The sequence below is a fragment of the Rhynchophorus ferrugineus genome, unplaced genomic scaffold (assembly GCF_030347505.1).
Source record: "Rhynchophorus ferrugineus isolate W39M unplaced genomic scaffold, kcgeb_rfMv2 rfM3, whole genome shotgun sequence".
Classification (NCBI taxonomy): Eukaryota; Metazoa; Arthropoda; class Insecta; order Coleoptera; family Curculionidae; genus Rhynchophorus; species Rhynchophorus ferrugineus.
In genome coordinates, this window is record NW_027472582.1 from 10,579,642 (window position 1) to 10,599,795 (window position 20,154).

At 31.9% G+C, this 20,154-nt stretch overlaps 5 protein-coding genes and 1 long non-coding RNA gene across 12 annotated transcripts in view; 2 read left to right on the top strand and 4 right to left on the bottom strand.

Moving 5' to 3' along the window:
* The window catches only part of LOC143193517 (homeobox protein PKNOX2), a 48,678-nt gene extending 45,879 nt beyond the window's left edge, over positions 1 to 2,799 (top strand). For 3 of the 6 annotated variants that reach the window (XM_076399767.1, XM_076399766.1, XM_076399762.1), the window contains exon 10: positions 47 to 2,799. The gene's annotated coding sequence lies outside the window, so the exon portion shown is untranslated. Of the gene's footprint in view, positions 1 to 28 lie in introns of all 6 variants that reach the window. The other 3 variants (XM_076399763.1, XM_076399764.1, XM_076399765.1) reach the window with 3 other exon arrangements.
* A 3,775-nt stretch (positions 2,800 to 6,574) lies between these two features.
* Positions 6,575 to 9,736, bottom strand: LOC143193895 (uncharacterized). 2 transcript variants are annotated; one of them, XM_076400327.1, is made up of 8 exons: positions 9,392 to 9,736; positions 9,109 to 9,320; positions 8,872 to 9,038; positions 8,592 to 8,819; positions 8,434 to 8,531; positions 8,234 to 8,384; positions 8,141 to 8,179; positions 6,575 to 7,800 (listed from the first exon to the last, which is right to left on the bottom strand). In XM_076400327.1, exons 1-8 carry the CDS (start codon positions 9,521 to 9,523, stop codon positions 7,505 to 7,507), a joined length of 1,323 nt encoding a protein of 440 aa, XP_076256442.1. In that variant the 5' UTR covers positions 9,524 to 9,736; the 3' UTR covers positions 6,575 to 7,504. The 2 variants fall into 2 exon arrangements, with proteins under 2 accessions (XP_076256442.1, XP_076256443.1); XM_076400328.1 differs by having other exon boundaries at positions 8,592 to 8,807; positions 9,392 to 9,734.
* A 287-nt stretch (positions 9,737 to 10,023) lies between these two features.
* LOC143193525 (sorting and assembly machinery component 50 homolog B) lies at positions 10,024 to 12,675 on the bottom strand. Its single transcript, XM_076399787.1, has 10 exons — positions 12,489 to 12,675; positions 12,313 to 12,420; positions 12,117 to 12,239; positions 11,963 to 12,058; positions 11,702 to 11,913; positions 11,543 to 11,648; positions 11,303 to 11,466; positions 11,140 to 11,245; positions 10,338 to 10,626; positions 10,024 to 10,282 (listed from the first exon to the last, which is right to left on the bottom strand). Exons 1-10 carry the CDS (start codon positions 12,507 to 12,509, stop codon positions 10,092 to 10,094), a joined length of 1,416 nt encoding a protein of 471 aa, XP_076255902.1. The 5' UTR covers positions 12,510 to 12,675; the 3' UTR covers positions 10,024 to 10,091.
* A 70-nt stretch (positions 12,676 to 12,745) lies between these two features.
* LOC143193531 (uncharacterized) lies at positions 12,746 to 13,154 on the bottom strand. Its single transcript, XR_013005044.1, has 3 exons — positions 13,015 to 13,154; positions 12,886 to 12,961; positions 12,746 to 12,829 (listed from the first exon to the last, which is right to left on the bottom strand). It is a non-coding gene; the product is annotated as an uncharacterized LOC143193531 (long non-coding RNA).
* A 278-nt stretch (positions 13,155 to 13,432) lies between these two features.
* On the top strand, positions 13,433 to 18,821 carry Spt5 (Transcription elongation factor subunit Spt5). The gene is made up of 17 exons (XM_076399775.1): positions 13,433 to 13,796; positions 13,975 to 14,221; positions 14,274 to 14,451; positions 14,507 to 14,643; positions 14,707 to 14,844; positions 14,906 to 15,195; positions 15,257 to 15,417; positions 15,528 to 15,606; positions 15,817 to 16,096; positions 16,154 to 16,521; positions 16,798 to 16,907; positions 16,972 to 17,388; positions 17,445 to 17,721; positions 17,781 to 17,906; positions 18,055 to 18,197; positions 18,256 to 18,426; positions 18,514 to 18,821. The coding sequence occupies exons 2-17, from the start codon at positions 13,980 to 13,982 to the stop codon at positions 18,646 to 18,648; spliced, it is 3,252 nt and encodes a 1,083-aa protein (XP_076255890.1). The 5' UTR covers positions 13,433 to 13,796; positions 13,975 to 13,979; the 3' UTR covers positions 18,649 to 18,821.
* Positions 18,818 to 20,147, bottom strand: Vps2 (Vacuolar protein sorting 2). Its single transcript, XM_076399793.1, has 5 exons — positions 19,773 to 20,147; positions 19,579 to 19,723; positions 19,352 to 19,517; positions 19,156 to 19,292; positions 18,818 to 19,098 (listed from the first exon to the last, which is right to left on the bottom strand). Exons 1-5 carry the CDS (start codon positions 19,938 to 19,940, stop codon positions 19,025 to 19,027), a joined length of 690 nt encoding a protein of 229 aa, XP_076255908.1. The 5' UTR covers positions 19,941 to 20,147; the 3' UTR covers positions 18,818 to 19,024.
* Between the last annotated feature and the right edge of the window lie 7 nt (positions 20,148 to 20,154).

Below are 20,154 nucleotides of genomic sequence, written 5' to 3' on the forward strand. Positions count from 1 at the left end.
TGCGATTACAAGATATACTTCTAATCAGTTTTCTATTCCTTTTCAGGTAAACAATGCTTTCTAGTTGTTAACAACCGTATAGTTTGAATTTATTTTAGCGTTGATCTAAGGCAAACTAACCGTTAATTTACAGAAATGACAACGGGCCGCGACTTTGTTTCAAGGAAAGAAATATGAAATAAATTCAAACTCGAAAACAAAACACAAGTAAACAACGTTACATTTATAAGGCTGATTTTTAGATCATACATGAATCCAATCAGATTATTTTTTTCTGTGTTATATATAGTGGTTAAGTATAAATAATGAAAAAAAGAAGAAACTGTTACGGAGACAAGAAGGTGAGCCCAGCGGATGATTAACGCCAAGACAAAAATGATCACCTTTTTCTCTTCATATTTATTTCAATTACAACTTGTATACGTAATATATACCTCAATTTTTCAAGCGGGTGTCTGTTTGGACAAAAATACGAGCCAGTATACACAGTGTAGGTAGATAAGGTAGCACTTCAACTATTTGAGATCCAAAATTAGATTTTGTTGGCCATGATATGATAGATATTGAACGACAACGTTTTAAATATCCATTTTAAGCAACAGGTTTTGAAGTCATTTACAGTCATTCCATTTTCCTACCGATATAATACCAAATTTGTCCAAAATTACCACTCTAACATAGTTAGTTACGTTTTCAATGTATACGCGCAAATTATAAGAAAAATACGATTAAATATGCTCATTCAGTATTATATGTGTATAATATTAAGATAAGGATACTTTTTAAATAATATACGAAATACATGCGAGGTATCTCGGAATGATATATTGTCATACGTGCCATAGCTATGATCGAGTTACATTTCATATGCTGGAACTTTATTATTCACTAGTAAATTGACACTGACATGATGAAAATACGTACTCATTTATTCAGTCACAATTAAATATATGCCTCCACATTAACCGTTCAACTGTGTCGCAAAGTATATTTCCATAGTGGACTTGATTTAATCATTCGACAGTTCACCCCGACATATCTCGTATGCCCAGCAATTAATTAGATGTGTAAAAATGCTACATTTATCTTTCTTCGATATTTTTGCAGGAATGCGAGTCGCGACTAAGTTGTTTTCGAGTGTTAAATAAGGATAATAATAATACTAAATGTAATACTTGTCAAATTATGAGAAAAACTAGGCATTAAGTCGAAATTTTAAATTGGTTCCGTGTACTCCAGAAATACGAACGATGAGCGTGTGGAATTGTTTCTGTTTTTGTTATGTTCTGTGGGACAGTGTTTACGAATTTCGAATGTATACGAACGCCTGTGTTGGTCATTGTTTTGTAAGTATACGTACGTACTGTATGTGATTATGCTTTCCATATTTTATGGTGTAGTTGTATACGATTTTTATAGTACAAATTTTTATGAAACCCCCGAGGTGTATACGTAGGATAATCTTGAGAGACATTCCAGGTTTGTGGTTTCGGTTGCCTTTATTTACATTCCTATTACTCGAGTACACGAGAATGTCTTGAAAGTATACTATACATGGAACTAATATACGTAAAAAAAGCATTACAATAAGAAGTAGGTTTAAGTATTCAAGTTATGCGAAAATGTGACATTTCCATCCACGTTGTTATATTTATAGAATGAAATTTACTGTATTTCTTTCACTATCTCCTTGTAATATTTAGTTTTGTACGTATAGGAACTGAAAACTACTTGTCCTTACTATTTATATACGAGCGAGCTAAACATGTTCATAAATACAATATATCCTATATTTACAAAAATATATGGATTGAAGTGTAATCAAATTTATTACGAATCAAAGTTTTTATTTTCCGTTTTATTTTCATAGATTGCGCGTTAAACAATATATCTACTCATTTCTCTTCCAGTATACGTAATGATATGAAAAAAAAAAAGATTAAATAAAATCGTGTGTATATATGTTTTATATTAGCAGATATAGCGCTCTATTAACTACTTTTTTTGTTGTTGTAATATATAAGATATTTGACACCTACAAGAAATATACCAGCAGCGTACTACTTATTTTCTAATTTCACCATGTCAGATATGTTCTGATGTTTTCAATATCGGTACGCCACTGGCTATAAAAGGTGTTCTTTCAGTGTTTTTTTTCGCTATGTCAGTCTGTGATATATATTAAAACGGTTGCCAGTTAGTAAGAAGCCTCTTTTAGAGCTGTTTTTAAACGATTGGATATTTTTTCTGCCATCTAGTTAATGTAATACAATAAAATTTCGTGTAACAAATAATTTTTGCGTTAAAATAAAATAAACTAGGTAGGCAAACTTTCTGTTTCATACACACAACTTATCTAAGCTCTATCAGTTGCTTCCTATCACTAAAATGTTGCATGTGAACGATTGTTTCATTATGTTGAACCCCCAACAAAACATTCATTTGCAAAATGTCATTTGGTTTCCCAATTCACGTTAACACGGCAACAATAACTTAGACCAGCTTGTAAAAATATTTTTTTCTTCAGAAGGGCAATTTACAGTTGCTTGGGAAGTTTTTCATTAATGTGTTCCAAAAGTCGAGTAAAATAAACATTTGATAAATATTCGGCTAGTTTGATTTAAACGAACAAAAAAGGTTCTCGCGCAAGACGAAGCCAAGTATTTATTAAAAGCGGCGGTGTAACGTAGAAAATATCTTTGTTCGATTCTTAAGATAAAGTGAGTTATTTTTTCTTATGCAATATTTGTTAGTCGGCTACATGTAACTTTTAATTGTACAATAAAAAACGAATTGATATGTTAGTGTTTTATTACCATTTGACGTTTGTAATTTTAATACATTTCTACTATCTGTCGTTAAAAAAGAAACATGAAACAATTCATGTTTTCCTTCAAGGTGCGTATTAATTAAATCGCTTCTTCAGTGCAAGTTATCTAAAATAAATACTGTAATTCAGTTATAGATATAGTAAAATGAAATTTTATATATTGGATCTATTAGATTAAAAAATACTAAACCAAACGTAAATTATATACAATGTTTTGGTATTTCTGCAAATATTTTGCTATTGTCTAAATATTGTAACGCATTTTTAATTTTTGGAAATAATTAGAACTTAATAACCTATCACCGAAATTTGAATAACATAACAAAAATACATTTTTATAAATAATTTTGCGTATAGTATTTCATTACACTTTTAGCAAGTCAAATCAAGTTTAAACTTCAGTTTCTGAAACCTAATGTAATAAATAATTATTTTATTCAATTTTTGGAGATAAAAAAATTAAAGCTTCATATACATTAGATTAATTAAGGTAAAACAATAATGAAGATTAATATTTTAATACAGAACTGGAATCTCAAACAAAATTATTTCATAAAATAAATTATCATAAAGTAAAAAATGTGCTACGAAAAAATACTAAATCTCTACATTTGATACTTTTTTCGCAACTTTTTAATATGATTTTTATTGTATAGCATGATATAGTTTATGAGTCATCTAGTTAATGCAGTACAATAATAAAGCCAAATTTTACACTCTATTAGGTTGTGTACTTCCTAAAGTACATTCAGATTCAGTTATCTTGATGGGCGTCAACTATTCTCGGAATTTAAGGTGATATTGGCAGAAGTTACCAGACACGGTGAAGGAGATTTTTTAGTGTGGTAAGTCTCACATAACTTAGGAGATCCTTCTTCATATGGGTAAATATTGAATATATAATTATAATTCATAATGGGTATACCTCAAGCATTTTCCTCTGTGGACTGGCTAAAAATAAATTCCATCGGTAACATTTATGAATTAATTACACGCTCCGACAAGTCGAGACCAATGGGTATTCCCTTACTTCAAAATTGAATTATACAACAAATAAAAACTACTTTTTATTTCTAGAAAAATATTAAAAGTATAAAGTGATATTTGAAGATTATTGATAATTTTTTTAATATATATATTTTAAAGTCTCCTTTTACCAACTATGGATTTATCTGGACTGGGTCTAAAGTTTAACGTAGAACCACGGTCATCAGCATTAAGCCTACCGACTGGCTAGTGACCAACTTTAGAAATCATCCCAGAAGACATCCGGTCTTATTCAGCCTGGTTACTGGCGTGACTGGGATCATTTTCATTGTCGGATTTTACACTCTTGCCTAGAACATTCACAAATTTTAAACAATCGCAAACAAATTTACGACCATGCCCCAGCAGGATTCGAACCTGCGATTATCGCAACAGTAGGAGGACCGTCCCATCGCCTTTACCACTGCGCCACCAAGCCGGCATTATTATTATGGTTATTTGTATATCAATATTATTTGTCCTGAGATTGGTACAGATCTGAGCGTATTTGGCGCATTCATACGAAATATATAGATCTGTACCCACAGGAGGTAAGATTGCAATATTTTTTTTCTTATTTATGCCGGTAAATATGTACCAAACAGGAAAACTATTATTTTTCTATAAATATGAAAACACTGAACTTGTATTTAATATTGTGTACCGTATAAATCTTTTACAAAGAAAAAGATATGAAGTATTAAATTTATGTTTCACCGCCTAACATTGGAAAAAAATAGTAAAAAGTCTTACATCAATATGCCAAAGGCTATAAAATATGTTCTTTCAGTTTTCTCTCTGTGACGGTTATATTTTTATTATATTTTTCAAAGCATTTTCCTGTCATCTAATAATATAGTTTTTTTTCTTTCGCGAAATTGGTCAGTTAAAATCTCGAAAATTCAATACAAAGATACATTTTTATAAAAAGATTCTCCTTTAGAATTCTATTACACTTTTACAAATAATTTTGCGTATAGTATTTTATTACACTTTTAGCAAGTCAAATCAAGTTTAAATTTCAGTTTCTGAAATCTAATGTAATAATTATTTTATTCAATTTTTGGAGATAAGAAAATTAAAGCTTCATATACATTAGATTAATTAAGGTAAAACAATAATGAAGATTAATATTTTAATACAGAACTGGAATCTCAAACAAAATTATTTCATAAAATAAATTATCATAAAGTAAAAAATGTGCTACGAAAAAATACTAAATCTCTACATTTGATACTTTTTTCGCAACTTTTTAATATGATTTTTATTGTATAGCAAGATATAGTTTATGAGTCATCTAGTTAATGCAGTACAATAATAAAGCCAAATTTTACACTCTATTAGGTTGTGTACTTCCTAAAGTACATTCAGATTCAGTTATCTTGATGGGCGTCAACTATTCTCGGAATTTAAGGTGATATTGGCAGAAGTTACCAGACACGGTGAAGGAGATTTTTTAGTGTGGTAAGTCTCACATAACTTAGGAGATCCTTCTTCATATGGGTAAATATTGAATATATAATTATAATTCATAATGGGTATACCTCAAGCATTTTCCTCTGTGGACTGGCTAAAAATAAATTCCTTCGGTAACATTTATGAATTAATTACACGCTCCGACAAGTCGAGACCAATGGGTATTCCCTTACTTCAAAATTGAATTATACAACAAATAAAAACTACTTTTTATTTCTAGAAAAATATTAAAAGTATAAAGTGATATTTGAAGATTATTGATAATTTTTTTAATATATATATTTTAAAGTCTCCTTTTACCAACTATGGATTTATCTGGACTGGGTCTAAAGTTTAACGTAGAACCACGGTCATCAGCATTAAGCCTACCGACTGGCTAGTGACCAACTTTAGAAATCATCCCAGAAGACATCCGGTCTTATTCAGCCTGGTTACTGGCGTGACTGGGATCATTTTCATTGTCGGATTTTACACTCTTGCCTAGAACATTCACAAATTTTAAACAATCGCAAACAAATTTACGACCATGCCCCAGCAGGATTCGAACCTGCGATTATCGCAACAGTAGGAGGACCGTCCCATCGCCTTTACCACTGCGCCACCAAGCCGGCATTATTATTATGGTTATTTGTATATCAATATTATTTGTCCTGAGATTGGTACAGATCTGAGCGTATTTGGCGCATTCATACGAAATATATAGATCTGTACCCACAGGAGGTAAGATTGCAATATTTTTTTTCTTATTTATGCCGGTAAATATGTACCAAACAGGAAAACTATTATTTTTCTATAAATATGAAAACACTGAACTTGTATTTAATATTGTGTACCGTATAAATCTTTTACAAAGAAAAAGATATGAAGTATTAAATTTATGTTTCACCGCCTAACATTGGAAAAAAATAGTAAAAAGTCTTACATCAATATGCCAAAGGCTATAAAATATGTTCTTTCAGTTTTCTCTCTGTGACGGTTATATTTTTATTATAATAATATAGTTTTTTTTCTTTCGCGAAATTGGTCAGTTAAAATCTCGAAAATTCAATACAAAGATACATTTTTATAAAAAGATTCTCCTTTAGAATTCTATTACACTTTTACCAAATACCAACTCTTTTGATTTTTTCATTAACCAGTCATTAAAACAGGATAAAAGAGGAAAATATCACTTTTTTTTGACCAAAAGTATTTAAAACCAGAATTGTTATTCAGGTATAGGGAGGCAATAAAATTAAAACATCTTATATATTAGATTTATTAAAATAAAAAAGCTGAACGAAAAATAAATTCTATGATTATATACAAAAATACATATAAAACAACAATGGATATTAATATTTTAGTACGTAACTAGAATGCATTAGTTAAACAATTACCTAATTATTTAATTAATATAGAAAATATTACAGAAATAACATCAATAAAAATAATAAATATCAAAAATACATCATCAATCTTTTAGATAAACTATAGAAACTATTCTTCCTATACATTTGAAAGCTTTGAATTTTAGAAATTCTCGTTAATTAATTAATTTAAATAATACAACAAAATAAGATGTTTCAAGTATCGAGAATATATACAATCCCCTTAAGAAACTTAAAGGTTCTCTGTCAGACTCATATATAAAGTTAGTACCCTCCGGGGGTGAATTACCATTACCTTTACATAAAAAAGTACGGAGAAAAGTCATTTACACTGTTCTTAAAAATACTGCATTATGATGTATTGTCTAGACAATAAATCAATACACTTTTTGGAACAATTTTTTAGTTGTAATGTTGTGACTGTTAAGATACAATATATGAAGATTTTACACATACTAGGTAAAACCAATAACTTAAAATCACATACCATCAATTTGGAAACAAAGTACATCAATTTTCACACATTTTAGAAAATAATACTGTATGACTTTTGAAAACAAATAACAAATAATATTAACAGTTATGAAATGCCTGAAGATAGGTTGCTATGATTCAAAAAGCTCTAAGAACTCAATTGGATTATTTAAAGATATTAGCGCGATTGTATCGCGCTTCTTTACAATATAACAAAAATATATAATTCATTGACAAAAAGATTAAAATGAAAATTGCTCATTTACATTCAAATAATAATAAATAAAAATAATAGATGCTTTATTCAATCAATATCCAACGGTTGCCCTTATCGTTCTTCGACTTGTATTTCTAGCTTTATTTCTTTCGCGATATTGCTTAGTGGCACGTCTTCCAATGGATCTTCTTCTGAATGTTCAACTTCATCCATGAAGTTGTTGGTTGGTTGATTGACTAATATATCCACTTTACTGTCTTTACCTCTATTCCCCGCATTTGGTTCTTCATGGCCACTAGCTATTTCTAAAGGATTATCAACAGCCTCAAACGATTCTGGGTCCCTCTTGACTAAGATGTCTTCGAATAGCGTTTCACTTTCACTTCCTTCAATTAAATCCTCGTAATCTATCCGGAAACACCAACAAAAATGTATAAAAGTATTACGTACATCCACGGAATAGTTGACTGGAGAAAAAGTAATTTCGTTTTCGTAAACTATGCCATTTTTAATGAACCTGTACCGCATTTTTTCTTTAGCTTTAACTTTAGCCTGAGTAAACAAATTACTTTTATTTTTGAATAAACGATAATATCTAGAATGTTTTATGGACCCTTTAAACATACAATAGTATAGCTTCATTCAATAAGTATTACTAGAAATATATGACCATGAATTAAAAAATCATTAGGAAAAACAGAAATTACTTTTTCCATTACATTCTAAATATTAAATTAATTAACTCACCACATTCCAGTTGCGAATGTTGCAATTTTTTTCGTCTACCTACAAAGATAAATGGCTATTAACAAGACTAATTTATTTTTAGACTAAACTAACCTCTAGTTGGTTGACCCTTTAAGATTTTTAGCTTGGTTAAATCGGCCAAAATCCTTCTTCTCGCATTAATAAACCAATTTTCAACTTGAAGTAATGACAAATTTGTTTCTTTCATTAATTGTTGTTTCTCCAAATCCGTTGGATAAGGATGCTAATAATTAAATATATACTACATAATTGATACTTGTAACAAAACTTACATCTGTGTGCTTAAAAAGCCATCTTTTCAGATGATTTTTTGCTCTAGTTGGTAAATGAGGTCTCTTAGTTAAAACCGTATTTGTACTACTAGTCCTCGCTGATAATCAAAAACAGACTATTAACATACACATTTAAGTATAAAATATATATATCTTACATTTTTGACATTGCTGATTATGTCTACGCAAGCTCTGTAAAGTTCTAAATGAAACACCACAAAAATTACAGATGTAATCCTCTTCATGCACTCTAGTTTTATGGCTGTGTAAAACAGGAACACTACAGAATTTCCTGTCACACTGATTACAAGATAAACCTTGTTCATCATCATCCATTTGTTTCATTTGTAACTCTGTCATTCCTTGGTCTGATTCTTCATATTTACCTGGACATTAATAGGTTTTTATCTCAGAAAGGAACAACCTAATATATATCACCTTCAAATGATTCTGATTTAATGCTAACATTTGTAATTTCTATCTCTGATGTATTTGGTAAAGTAATTTCACTTTTTGCTGTAAGTAAATTGGAAAGCAAAGATACTGGCTCAGATTGATTTTCGACCTTAGGTAATATTGGTATTGGTTTTTTCTGAGCAGATTCTCTATGAAGTATGCAAAATTATGAAATATTTTAAACAAATAATGTTCATTCATGCAGTTTTATGCTGGTACCTTAAAATTTCCGATTCATACTTGGCTGGTTTAGGTAATGTTGATGTATCTATTTCGGCTAAGTTGTATATTTGTATTTCTCCAGGTTGTCTTTCTACATATTGACGAATCTTTTTCTCTACCAAAAGACAACGAGATTTAAACACATAAGAAGATTTTAGAGCAGTTCGACAATTGTTGCATATGACAGGATTCGGAATCAGATCTAAGGCCTTAAATAATTGTTAATATTTTTTTGTGTATTCCTTAATAACTTGATTGAATCAAGTAATGTTAATCTTACCATTTCTGGAATACACGTAGTTAATTGGTCTCTATAGGGCATAAACCCAGTAAAACTTTCAACTGCATTTATATTAAAATATTTTGAACCTCTTTGCAACTTTACTAGACACAAACGACAAACTTTTGTCATTTTGGCGATTAATCGTACAATTAACTTCTTATTTTTTATTTTTATTTTATAAACCAATATTGTTATATAATCAATAAAAAGCCCACAGCGTACATTTCATCATGAAAATTTGACATTTTAATTAAATGTCAAAGTGATATATCGACATAAATGTCAAATGGCAGTGACACGACCGATTTCTCTCATTTCTTGTCATTTTTCGTGCCCTTCTAAAAACACAAGTATAACCAACAAAAACGATAAGGATAGACGTATGATGATGTCAAATTTTTTTTGTGGAAGATATAAATTCAAGATTTATGGATATGCCCGTTTTTAATTATCAATAGAGTTTTTTTTATTAGATAATAGATAAATACAGGAAAATAAAACGAACCATGATGTTTATTTAGTTGCCTAGATAACTTAAACGCAAAAAATTATTAACAAACTTTATTAAATACTTCTAAATGCAAACAATCGTGTTGGAACAGACATCCTTAACAAACAAAAACGGTGTATATTATGGAAATACCAAACAGTATATTTCGATTTGTTAAAAATAAACAATTTCTTAGCATGTCTGGTTCTACAAGAATTGAATTCCAATGCCAAATTGGACGCCGGGGTGTGTTTGGTCGCCTTTATCATATCTGATTGGAAAGCAATAATTAACTTCTAGACGGGCCATATTGCCAAGCCTAAGTGCAACACCAAGCCCATATGAGATCCTAACATTTGTTCTGAAGGCCTCCAGCAGATCCGTATTATTCAATTTAGCTGAAAAAGACAAAATATCAATACTTTTACAATATTATCCGCACAATATCACTACCCAAGTTCAAGTTCCCAACGTTTCCGGCGTTTGCGAAAAAATGAGTTCGGAAAAGTTCCCCGAAGCCACCCTTTCCCGGCCTAAACGGGAGAGGTGTAAATAAATGGACACCAGCGGCCCAATATGCGTTCGCGCCCAACGCATCTCCATCAGAATGGGGACCGACTCCACGAGTTTCGAAACCTCTGACTGAAAGAGGTCCTCCCAAATAACAACGATCGGCTATCGTTATTCTTTTGTCTTTGCTGACACTTGATAAGTATCCGACCATTAAACTTGTTTGCAATACCTAAATAAATGAGATAATAGCAGAACAGTTTCCAATGATCGGTTTACAAATTTGTTTCCGTCGTTTTTTCTCAAAATTGCTGAATTTACCGTAAAAAATACGACAAAGTGTCTTTTCACACAGCTACGTTTTTGTTTGCGCTTTACGGCAACCACCAGTTTTCCAATTCCATCAAGCCACTAGCTATTCATTCCTTGGGCCCAGGAAATGGTTTTTGGTGGAACTCTTTGTTGCAACTAAGGGCATGCTAATGACTTTGCAGAATACTGGTGGTCAGACCGAATTTCAATCTATGATCTAGTATAAGAACAAGATGGAAACAAAGTTGCACACTTATTGATATAAAACTAACTAAAAGATAGTAGTAGCATGCAAAAAATATTACAAGGAATTAAAAGATATTTTAATAACAAAAGTGTAAATCAGTCTATTATTTAATGAATACTGTTAGATTACTTTGTAATATTTAATACATGCAGACACTGATGTTAATAATCAAAATTCATTACTAACAATGTCTTCAAATAAAGAGTAATTCTCCTGCAGAAACAATTCATTTTTTAAAAATCCAACATTACCACCAATGCCGGCTAGTTCAGACGTAAGTTGTACTAAGGAACTGAAAATAAACCACATGCTATACTTTTTACCACCTTGCATTAACTAGCATACCTACCCTGAATTGGGAAAAATTAAATCGTCTCGCAAATCCATTGATAAAATATGTTTAACCGAGGATTTTAGGGATGGTCCTGATTGTTCTCTAACATCAAATGAGGAAGTACGAGTTAATGTTGACAAATCTCGAATTATTCCTTCCCATTGAAGGTTATGTTTGAACTGGACAAAACAAACATGTAAATTCAACATAATTCAACAAAAACAAACATAATTCAAAATATTTTAAAAAACTTACCAGTGAGTTAGAATGAAAACCTAAGTCTAGAAGGAGACCTCTTTCTAATAACTTGTAACCAGAGTTTGGCCACTCTGAATGAGCTTGTAAAATTGATGCGGTAAACCTACAAACATTTAAATTACTTTAGGCAATAGCCATGAAAGATCTCTGTCATACACAGGTCTCTGCTGTCCACGAAATGGTTTAATAAACGATAAATTGAAATTACTAGTCTTCTTTGATCCATGGCTGTATTCTACCTGTACTCTTTCACCTCTTCCAAAAATATTTGGAGCTCTCATCCCTACCATTAATGCACCTTCATTATTACCTATATGGGTACTAACACCTCCTGTTATTCTTTTGAATTCTTTTACATCAAAAGTAACCTATGAAAAACCATGTATCAAACTTATCTTAAATACAAATAATACATACTTCCAAGCCATCCTTTGTCGCATTAGAACCTTTGCTTGTATCAATATAAACTCCAATGTTTTTAAAACAGCCTAGTTCGTCTAATTTCACACGAGCCTACAAATAATGTTAGGAAAGAGTTTAGAAATTTTAAGTAAACACTGTACTTTTTTACTTTATGTGCTTTAAGTAATACATCTTGAAAATCCCGGGCTGTAAATAAATCACGAATACAATCCTCTACAATGTCATTTTTAGTACGTCCTAAACCATCTACATTTATTTTATCAACCCGTACCTAAAATTAGTAAAAAATCTGAAATTAATTTTTTTTCTGATTTTAGATAAATAGGCAAGTGTCATAATCCTACTTGGACTGTTTCTAAATCAATTTCTCTAATATCTGGCTTTGATGAGTGTTCCGAGAGACCTGTCTGTTTAGCAAATTTACTTATATTTGATCCTGCTTCATCTGGTACCTGGAAATATGAGGTTAACGTTAATTATAGATTTGATGGCTGGTCTATTAATTATCAATTATATATACCTTAGCGTGAACTATACCCATTCTTTAAACTTTAATTAAAACCGTTAAAAAATCTAATCCAAAAATCAATTGATCATGTTGCTTAATATGAATTATATCTTTGATTAAGACGAAAAAATTGAAAAACTGACGAACCAGACTGATCTAAAACCGTATGACACTGCTGTCAATTTAAAATAAAACTACAGAATTCTATAATTGAAATTTGAGATGGCGCTTAAAAATGTAAATTGAAATTATAAATAAAACCAGATTAGTTAAACAGATTTTATATTTCTAAAATACATAAAACAGTTTGGTTAAATTCACTAAATGAATACCTTTGCTTTATTTTTTTCCTCCTGAAAATGGATATTATGGCTTATTCAAAATATATAACAATAGAAAATATACCTACCTTTTTTACCCCCTTTTTGCGTCATATCTTTTGCAGATGAACTTTTTGAATCAACTTTTCCAGTTGTATTTTTCTTCTATTTTTTAAATCTATTATTTTCATGTTAAAATTTTCTTATACAAATCTTACCTCCCCAGCTGCTTGTGTAGTATTATTACCACCTTTCCCTCCTTTACCTTTGCCCATTTTTACGTGTTCTTGTTTTATATTAGAGAATAGCATCAAGAATGCCCAGAACTGCAATTCATATGACTTTTAAATGTAAACAGTTTATTTTAATCTTGAGTCAAGTTCAAAATCTATTTCTGAATTATTCTTGGCATAATTGTAATATAATTCTCTATTATGTTGTTTTATCCATATGTGAATTTATTTACTGTACATATTGCTATTTCGTATTATTACAAAATTAAATATTTGTGGTTTAAAATGGGAGAACAAGTATTTTTTAATAAAATCAATTTTTAAAGTATTGAGGCGTCATCTATGAGAAAGCGTCAGCTACGATATTACAGGTTTCAGTGTTTATAAAAGTCACAAATTTTAATGAGTTGTAAGTGATCTCACTAGGTGATGCTGGAATTGGTTAGGAACTCTGGAATTCTTGATTCGGGTTTCTGGAAATTATTATTGTCTATAATTTGTTTGTTTTGATATAATCATATTTATTTTAAAAATGATAAAAGTATAACATAATAAAATAATATAACAAAAAAAATTGTAATAGGGATATATAAGACGGTGCTGCTACGTTGCGTACTTGTATCTGTCAATTGTCAATGCTACATTCTCCATTTTCTTTCAGTAGTAATGTGTTTGGTTATGGAGTGGCAGTGTATCTTCAGTTCTTTACTTTTACGTATATAGTTTTTAAATTGGCATATATAAGAGTATTCGGAATAAATTAACAGGTAAGTGTACTCATTTTTGGTTTAGTTATATATGTTTATTTATTTTTATTAGTTTGTTGTTGTGTTTTAATTAGATCACATATTTACCCTAGGGTAAAATGTATTTTTTTATTCTCACGACTAATGATAACAACTTAATCGGAATTCATGTACATGTGTTGCCTTATGTTCATTGTAGAGAACATGTCAGACTCCGAAGGCAGTAATTATTCGGATAATGATCAAGTTTCTGACGCTGGTTCTGTCAGGTCAAGAAGTTCGAGAGGTAGTGTTCGATCGCAACAAAGTCGTTCCCCATCTAGATCACGTTCTAGATCAGTTAGTAGATCTCGTTCGCGGTCTCGAAGTGTTAGTAGGAGTAGAAGTCGGAGCCGAAGTAGATCCAGGAGTCGTTCAAGGAGCAGGAGTGGATCAAGAAGATCAGGGTAAATTCTTTTGAAATACTAAGATGCATATATTTTATAGTATTGTTTATAGATCTGAAGCCAGAGAAGCTTCTGACGTTGAAGAAGTTCAGGAAGAAGAGGAACCAGACGGACAAAGTTTACGAGATAGTGAAGAGTATGATTCTGAAGAAGATAGTGATGAAGGAGGGAGATCGAAGAAAAGAAAAAAGAAAGACAGATATGGAGGATTTATTATTGATGAAGCTGAGGTATGATATTGTTATGATATCATTTGTATTATTTTATTAAAGTTTGTGATATTAGGTGGATGATGAAGTAGAAGATGAGGATGAATGGGAAGATGGGGCTCAGGAAATTGGAATAGTTTCTAATGAACTAGATGAATTTGGTCCCACTGCCCGAGAAATTGAGGGTAGGAGACGAGGAACTAATTTATGGGAGTAAGTAGAACCATTAAACATTAGAGTGATATATTTTAATGCTTTTAAATTAATTTTTTATAGTGCTCAAAAGGAACATGAAATCGAGGAATATTTACGAAAAAAATATGCGGATGATGGGGCAGCAGCAAAACATTTTGGTGATGGTGGAGAGGAAATGTCTGATGAGATTACCCAACAGACATTACTACCTGGTGTAAAGTAAGTTTATTTGAAATCATCTTTCAATATATTTCACATGCTCATCTGTGTTTTTATATAGAGATCCAAACTTATGGATGGTAAAATGTCGCATAGGAGAGGAAAAATCCACTTGCTTATTGTTGATGAGAAAATTTCTTACTTATCAAAATACAACGAGCCCTCTTCAGATCAAGTCTGTAGTGGCACCAGAGGGTGTAAAGGGTTACATATATATTGAAGCATACAAACAGCCTCATGTAAAATCTTCTATAGAAAATATAGGCAATCTAAGACAAGGTGTTTGGACACAACAAATGGTTCCCATTGCTGAAATGACGGACGTCTTACGAGTAGTAAAAGAACAAACTGGTAAGTCTATATTATTTTATCCTTTTATCTGAAATTAAATGTATAATCATTGTTTCTTAAGGTTTAAAATCGAAACAGTGGGTTCGTCTGAAAAGAGGTCTATACAAAGATGACATTGCTCAAGTGGATTATTTTGATATGGCGCAAAACCAAGTACACTTAAAAATTCTACCGCGAATAGACTATACTAGATTAAGGGGTGCCTTGAGGACGAATCAATCGGTAAGTGGAAAAATACCTGTGTATAAACTAAATATTAAGTATAAATCAAATAAATAAGTATAGTTAGAATTACTGGGTTTAATAATGCAAAATAAAATTTTTTTTTTCAGGAGTCTGAAGCGGAAAAGAGAAAAAAGAAGCGACGTCCGGCAGCGAAGCCGTTTGATCCTGAAGCAATTAGAGCTATAGGTTCGTTATTGTGCAATGTTTTAAAAATTCTGATCTAAAAATGTTTAAAAATAGGGGCATTTTCATTTCATTTCGGATGTTTATGAGTAACTGGGACACTATTTTTTTTTGTTTCTAAAAATCTTAAAAGACATAAAAAAGGCCTAAAATGTGTACATCTAGATCATAATATCCTCTTAAATTATGTGCTTTATCATATTTTTTTAACAGGTGGTGAAGTGACATCAGACGGAGACTTTTTAATATTTGAAGGAAACAGATACTCTAGAAAAGGGTTTTTGTACAAAAATTTTACTCTTAGTGCGGTGATCGTAGATGGGGTCAAACCCACACTGGCTGAACTGGAAAGGTTTGAAGAACAACCAGAAGGCATTGATTTGGAACTGCCCACAGAAAAGGAGGACAAAGTCGTTACACATTCGTTCAGCGCTGGTGATAACGTTGAGGTTTGTGAGGGTGAATTGATCAACTTACAGGGAAAAATTATAAGGTGATTATTTTGGGAATCTATATTCTCTGCAATATTTAATTGTTGTATATATGTTAGCATCGACGGCTCCATGGTTACCATTATACCGAAACATGAAGATTTGAAAGATCCGTTGGTATTCCAAGCGTCGGAGCTGAAAAAATACTTTAAAATGGGAGACCACGTTAAAGTATTAGCGGGTCGGTACGAAGGCGATACGGGGCTGGTAGTGCGAGTTGAGAACAACAGGGTTGTGCTTATATCGGATCTAACGATGCACGAAATGGAGATTTTGCCCAAGGACTTGCAGCTCTGCAGTGATATGGCCAGCGGAGTGGATTCTCTGGGTAAATTTGAATGGGGCGATCTAGTGAATCTGGATGCTGAAACCGTAGGTGTCATTGTCCGACTGGAAAGAGAGAACTTCCATGTTCTTAATATGCACGGTAATACTTTCTTTTTATATCTAAGTAGGTAGTACTAGTTCAGGTATAATTGGGTAAACATATTCTTCATATAGAAGCTGGATATTTAAATGAAACAATTTGAAACGTTTCGATGTGTCATGAATTTTCAGTTTTCAATTTAACAACTTAATATATATATATATAGATATTGCTGAGACTTAGCCATATTTTTTTCATGCAATTGTTTAGATCAATTCTAAAACTAAAATTAATAAAATGTCTAACATCTTCTATATGAATTTTATCATTTTGTAGGCAAAGTTGTTGAATGTCGTCCCGGTTCATTACAAAAACGAAGAATTAACCGATTTACAGCCGCCCTAGACTCATACAGAAACAGCCTGCACAGACGTGATATGGTAAAAGTACGTATAGAAATATATTTTAATAAATATAGATTACTGATGAAATTCTTTTGTTTTAAATTAGGTTATAGATGGGCCACACTCGGGGTTCTCCGGAGAAATCAAACATCTATACAGGAATTTCGCTTTCCTCTATTCCGTCGAGTTTCTGCATAATGGTGGGATATTTGTGTGCAAAACCAAACATTTGCAACTGGCGGGAGGGAATAAGATCGTACCGACGGCCGACATGTCAACGGGTATGGAATTTATGAGCCCCCGTAGAAGTTCCCCGATGCATCCTTCCAGTGGTGGTGGTGGTGTTGCCGGCGGATTTGGAGGTGGTTTCCGTGGTCCCGGTGGCAGAGGAAGAGTAACTCGTGACAGGGACATAATTGGAACTACGATAAAGATCACTCGAGGTCCGTACAAAGGAAATATCGGTATCGTGAAAGACGCCACTCAAAGTACTGTTCGAATTGAGTTACATACTTCGTGTCAGGTAAGTGGTATTAACAAATATAATTGACAATGTGGTACTATATGTGATGTTTTTAGACAATTTCGGTAGATCGAAATAATATATCAGACGTTGGTGCTCCCGCCAAAGATGGCTCCATTTCCAGTTACGGGCGAACGCCGGCTTACTCTGGTTCACAAACGCCTTTATATAGGGACACGGGAAACAAGACACCAATGTGCGAGTCCGGATCTCGCACACCTTTACATTTTGGTTCTATGACCCCCATGCACGACGGTTCCAGAACACCCAATGCCGGTTCGGAATGGGATACTAGCGTCTCCAATACTTATCCGTCACCTGCTTATAATCCGAGTAAGTAGCTTTTGTCAGGGTGTTTGTGAGCAATTTAATGAATTTTATGAAATGTACAGGTACACCCGGCATGAATGCGTTTACGCCTCAAACTCCTGGAGGAATGATGTACGACTCGTACAGTCCGTATCCAGCGGCCAGTCCAGGTTATCAAAGTGCGATATCCACACCATCTCCAGCAACAGGTAACTTACTTAGTAGTTGAAATAAATTATGTGCGTAGGAACCAGTTTTTCCAAATTTAATCAGTAAATTCCTAGAAAAAAAAACATTTGACTTTTAAATAGAAATATTTAAAACGAAACTTCTCGACTTCATATATTATATTTTTAGGCTATGGACAATCACCGGCAAGTAATAATCCGTACAACACCCCAAGTTCCGGCTATAGTCCAAATAATCCATACAATCCGCAAACCCCCGGTGCAGGTTTGGATGTTTTGTCAATGACTGATTGGCATACTGTTGATATTGAGGTAGTTAAACATAACATGATTGTTGTATGTGATACTAATTATATGGTTTATAATTTAGGTAAGAATCAGAGATAGTCACGACGACGCTGGTCTAGTTGGACAGACTGGTATAATAAGAAGTCTTTCTGGAGCTATGTGTTCGGTATTTTTACCTGAAGAAGATCGCGTAGTTAATATTCTTGCTGATCATCTAGACCCAGTTAGACCACAAAGAGGGGATCATTTTAAGGTAAGTTTTTGTTAAGGTTTCTAACCATATCCAAGCTTCGCTATGTTAACTAATGTTGCATGTTGTTGACTGTCGATTGTTTTGTAGGTCATAATTGGAGATGAAAGAGAACAAATAGGCGAGCTACTTTCTATCGATTCACATGAAGGAGTTGTGAAAATTAAAAACGATATATCAATGTTGCCACTACAGAATTTATGCAAAATCCGAAAGATGGATTAGATTTCACTTTTTTTTGTGAATATTTCTATGTTGGACAATTTCGTTTGTGTTTTCCTCTTAAATTAGCTTCTTCAGTGTAGTTCAATAACTATAGATGTATATTTCACTTGTTTTAATGTATATTTATATTATAGTGACAGTTTATAATAAACCTTAAAGATAACACCTGTCAATCAACAGTATTTTTATTTGTCTTACATAAATTATAATGTATAACATATTTTATAAAATGCTTTCCATTATTAAAATAAGAATGCTAATTTCCTTTATAGTAGTTAGTGTTGAAGCACTACATAACTTTTATTTTGCAATCCGGTTCGACAACAGTCTATCACATAAGCCAGTATTCTGTGAATGTTCTAAACAAAACAGTTTATTATTCTCTTCTTAAATTGTCTAACCTAGCTTGCAGATCTGCGTCTGCGTCAGATAATCCCCCATTTCCTCCACCTGAAATTCATATATGTTTTTAAAATAGTTTTTATAATGAAATAAGAAAAAACATACCTCCAGCTACAGCAGTAGGGGCCACAGGCTGCTTACTACCTGAAGCTGGTAATGCTCCACCTGTTTGAGGCAGACCTGATAATGTGTCTGTAAGTTGAAGACCTAGCTCGTCTAATACTTGATTAACAACAGCATCACTGAAGATCATATATAAAATTATTAAAATACCCATATAATTATTTACACATCAAAATACCTCTCTTCCTCATCATCATCCCCTTCCATTGCGTCATCAATAGCATCATTCATTATTTCCTCCTTCATATCCATAATTTCAGATTGTTTTTCAAATTCTTGTAATATTCTTTGTATTTGTGGTAAATTTAGTTGTCGATTCATACTTGCCATAGCCCTTGTAACTCCTTTATAAAGCAAAGATAATGTGGTAAATGGTATGAAAAAAATCAGTATGTACAATAATACCTTTCATAGCTTGTGCCATAGCATTTTGGGATCGTAATGTTTGTATTTTCAACGATACAGCTTGTATATTTGCTTTCATTAACATGAATTTCTTCTCATATCGTCTAGTTCGTACTAAATCCCGAGCCATAATTTTAACAGCGTCCTACAAAGGATACATAAAAATACTGGTTATTATTTAAAAAAATGATTACCATTTGACCATCTTTTGCCAGTTTTTTTATATCATTGATTATCTTTTTCTCTTGCTGTTCCATTTTTTGTTTTTCTCGATCCAAATCTCTCATTGCCTTATTTAATGCTCTTTGATTTTTCCTAAGCAGTTCTTCCGGTGTAAGTTTCTTTCCAAAAAGCCACTCCATTTTAATTAAATGTATAGTATATTGCTTTAAATAGAATTTATCTAAAAAATATTTACTATAGACAATATAAACTGTTATGACTCATGATTGACATTATTATCGGTAAAATGTCATTTTTAATTATTATTCTGTAGTTTATTTAAATATATAAATCTTTGGGATGTTTTTGAACAATCGAGTATTTTTGTTATCATTTGAATGACGTATAAATAAT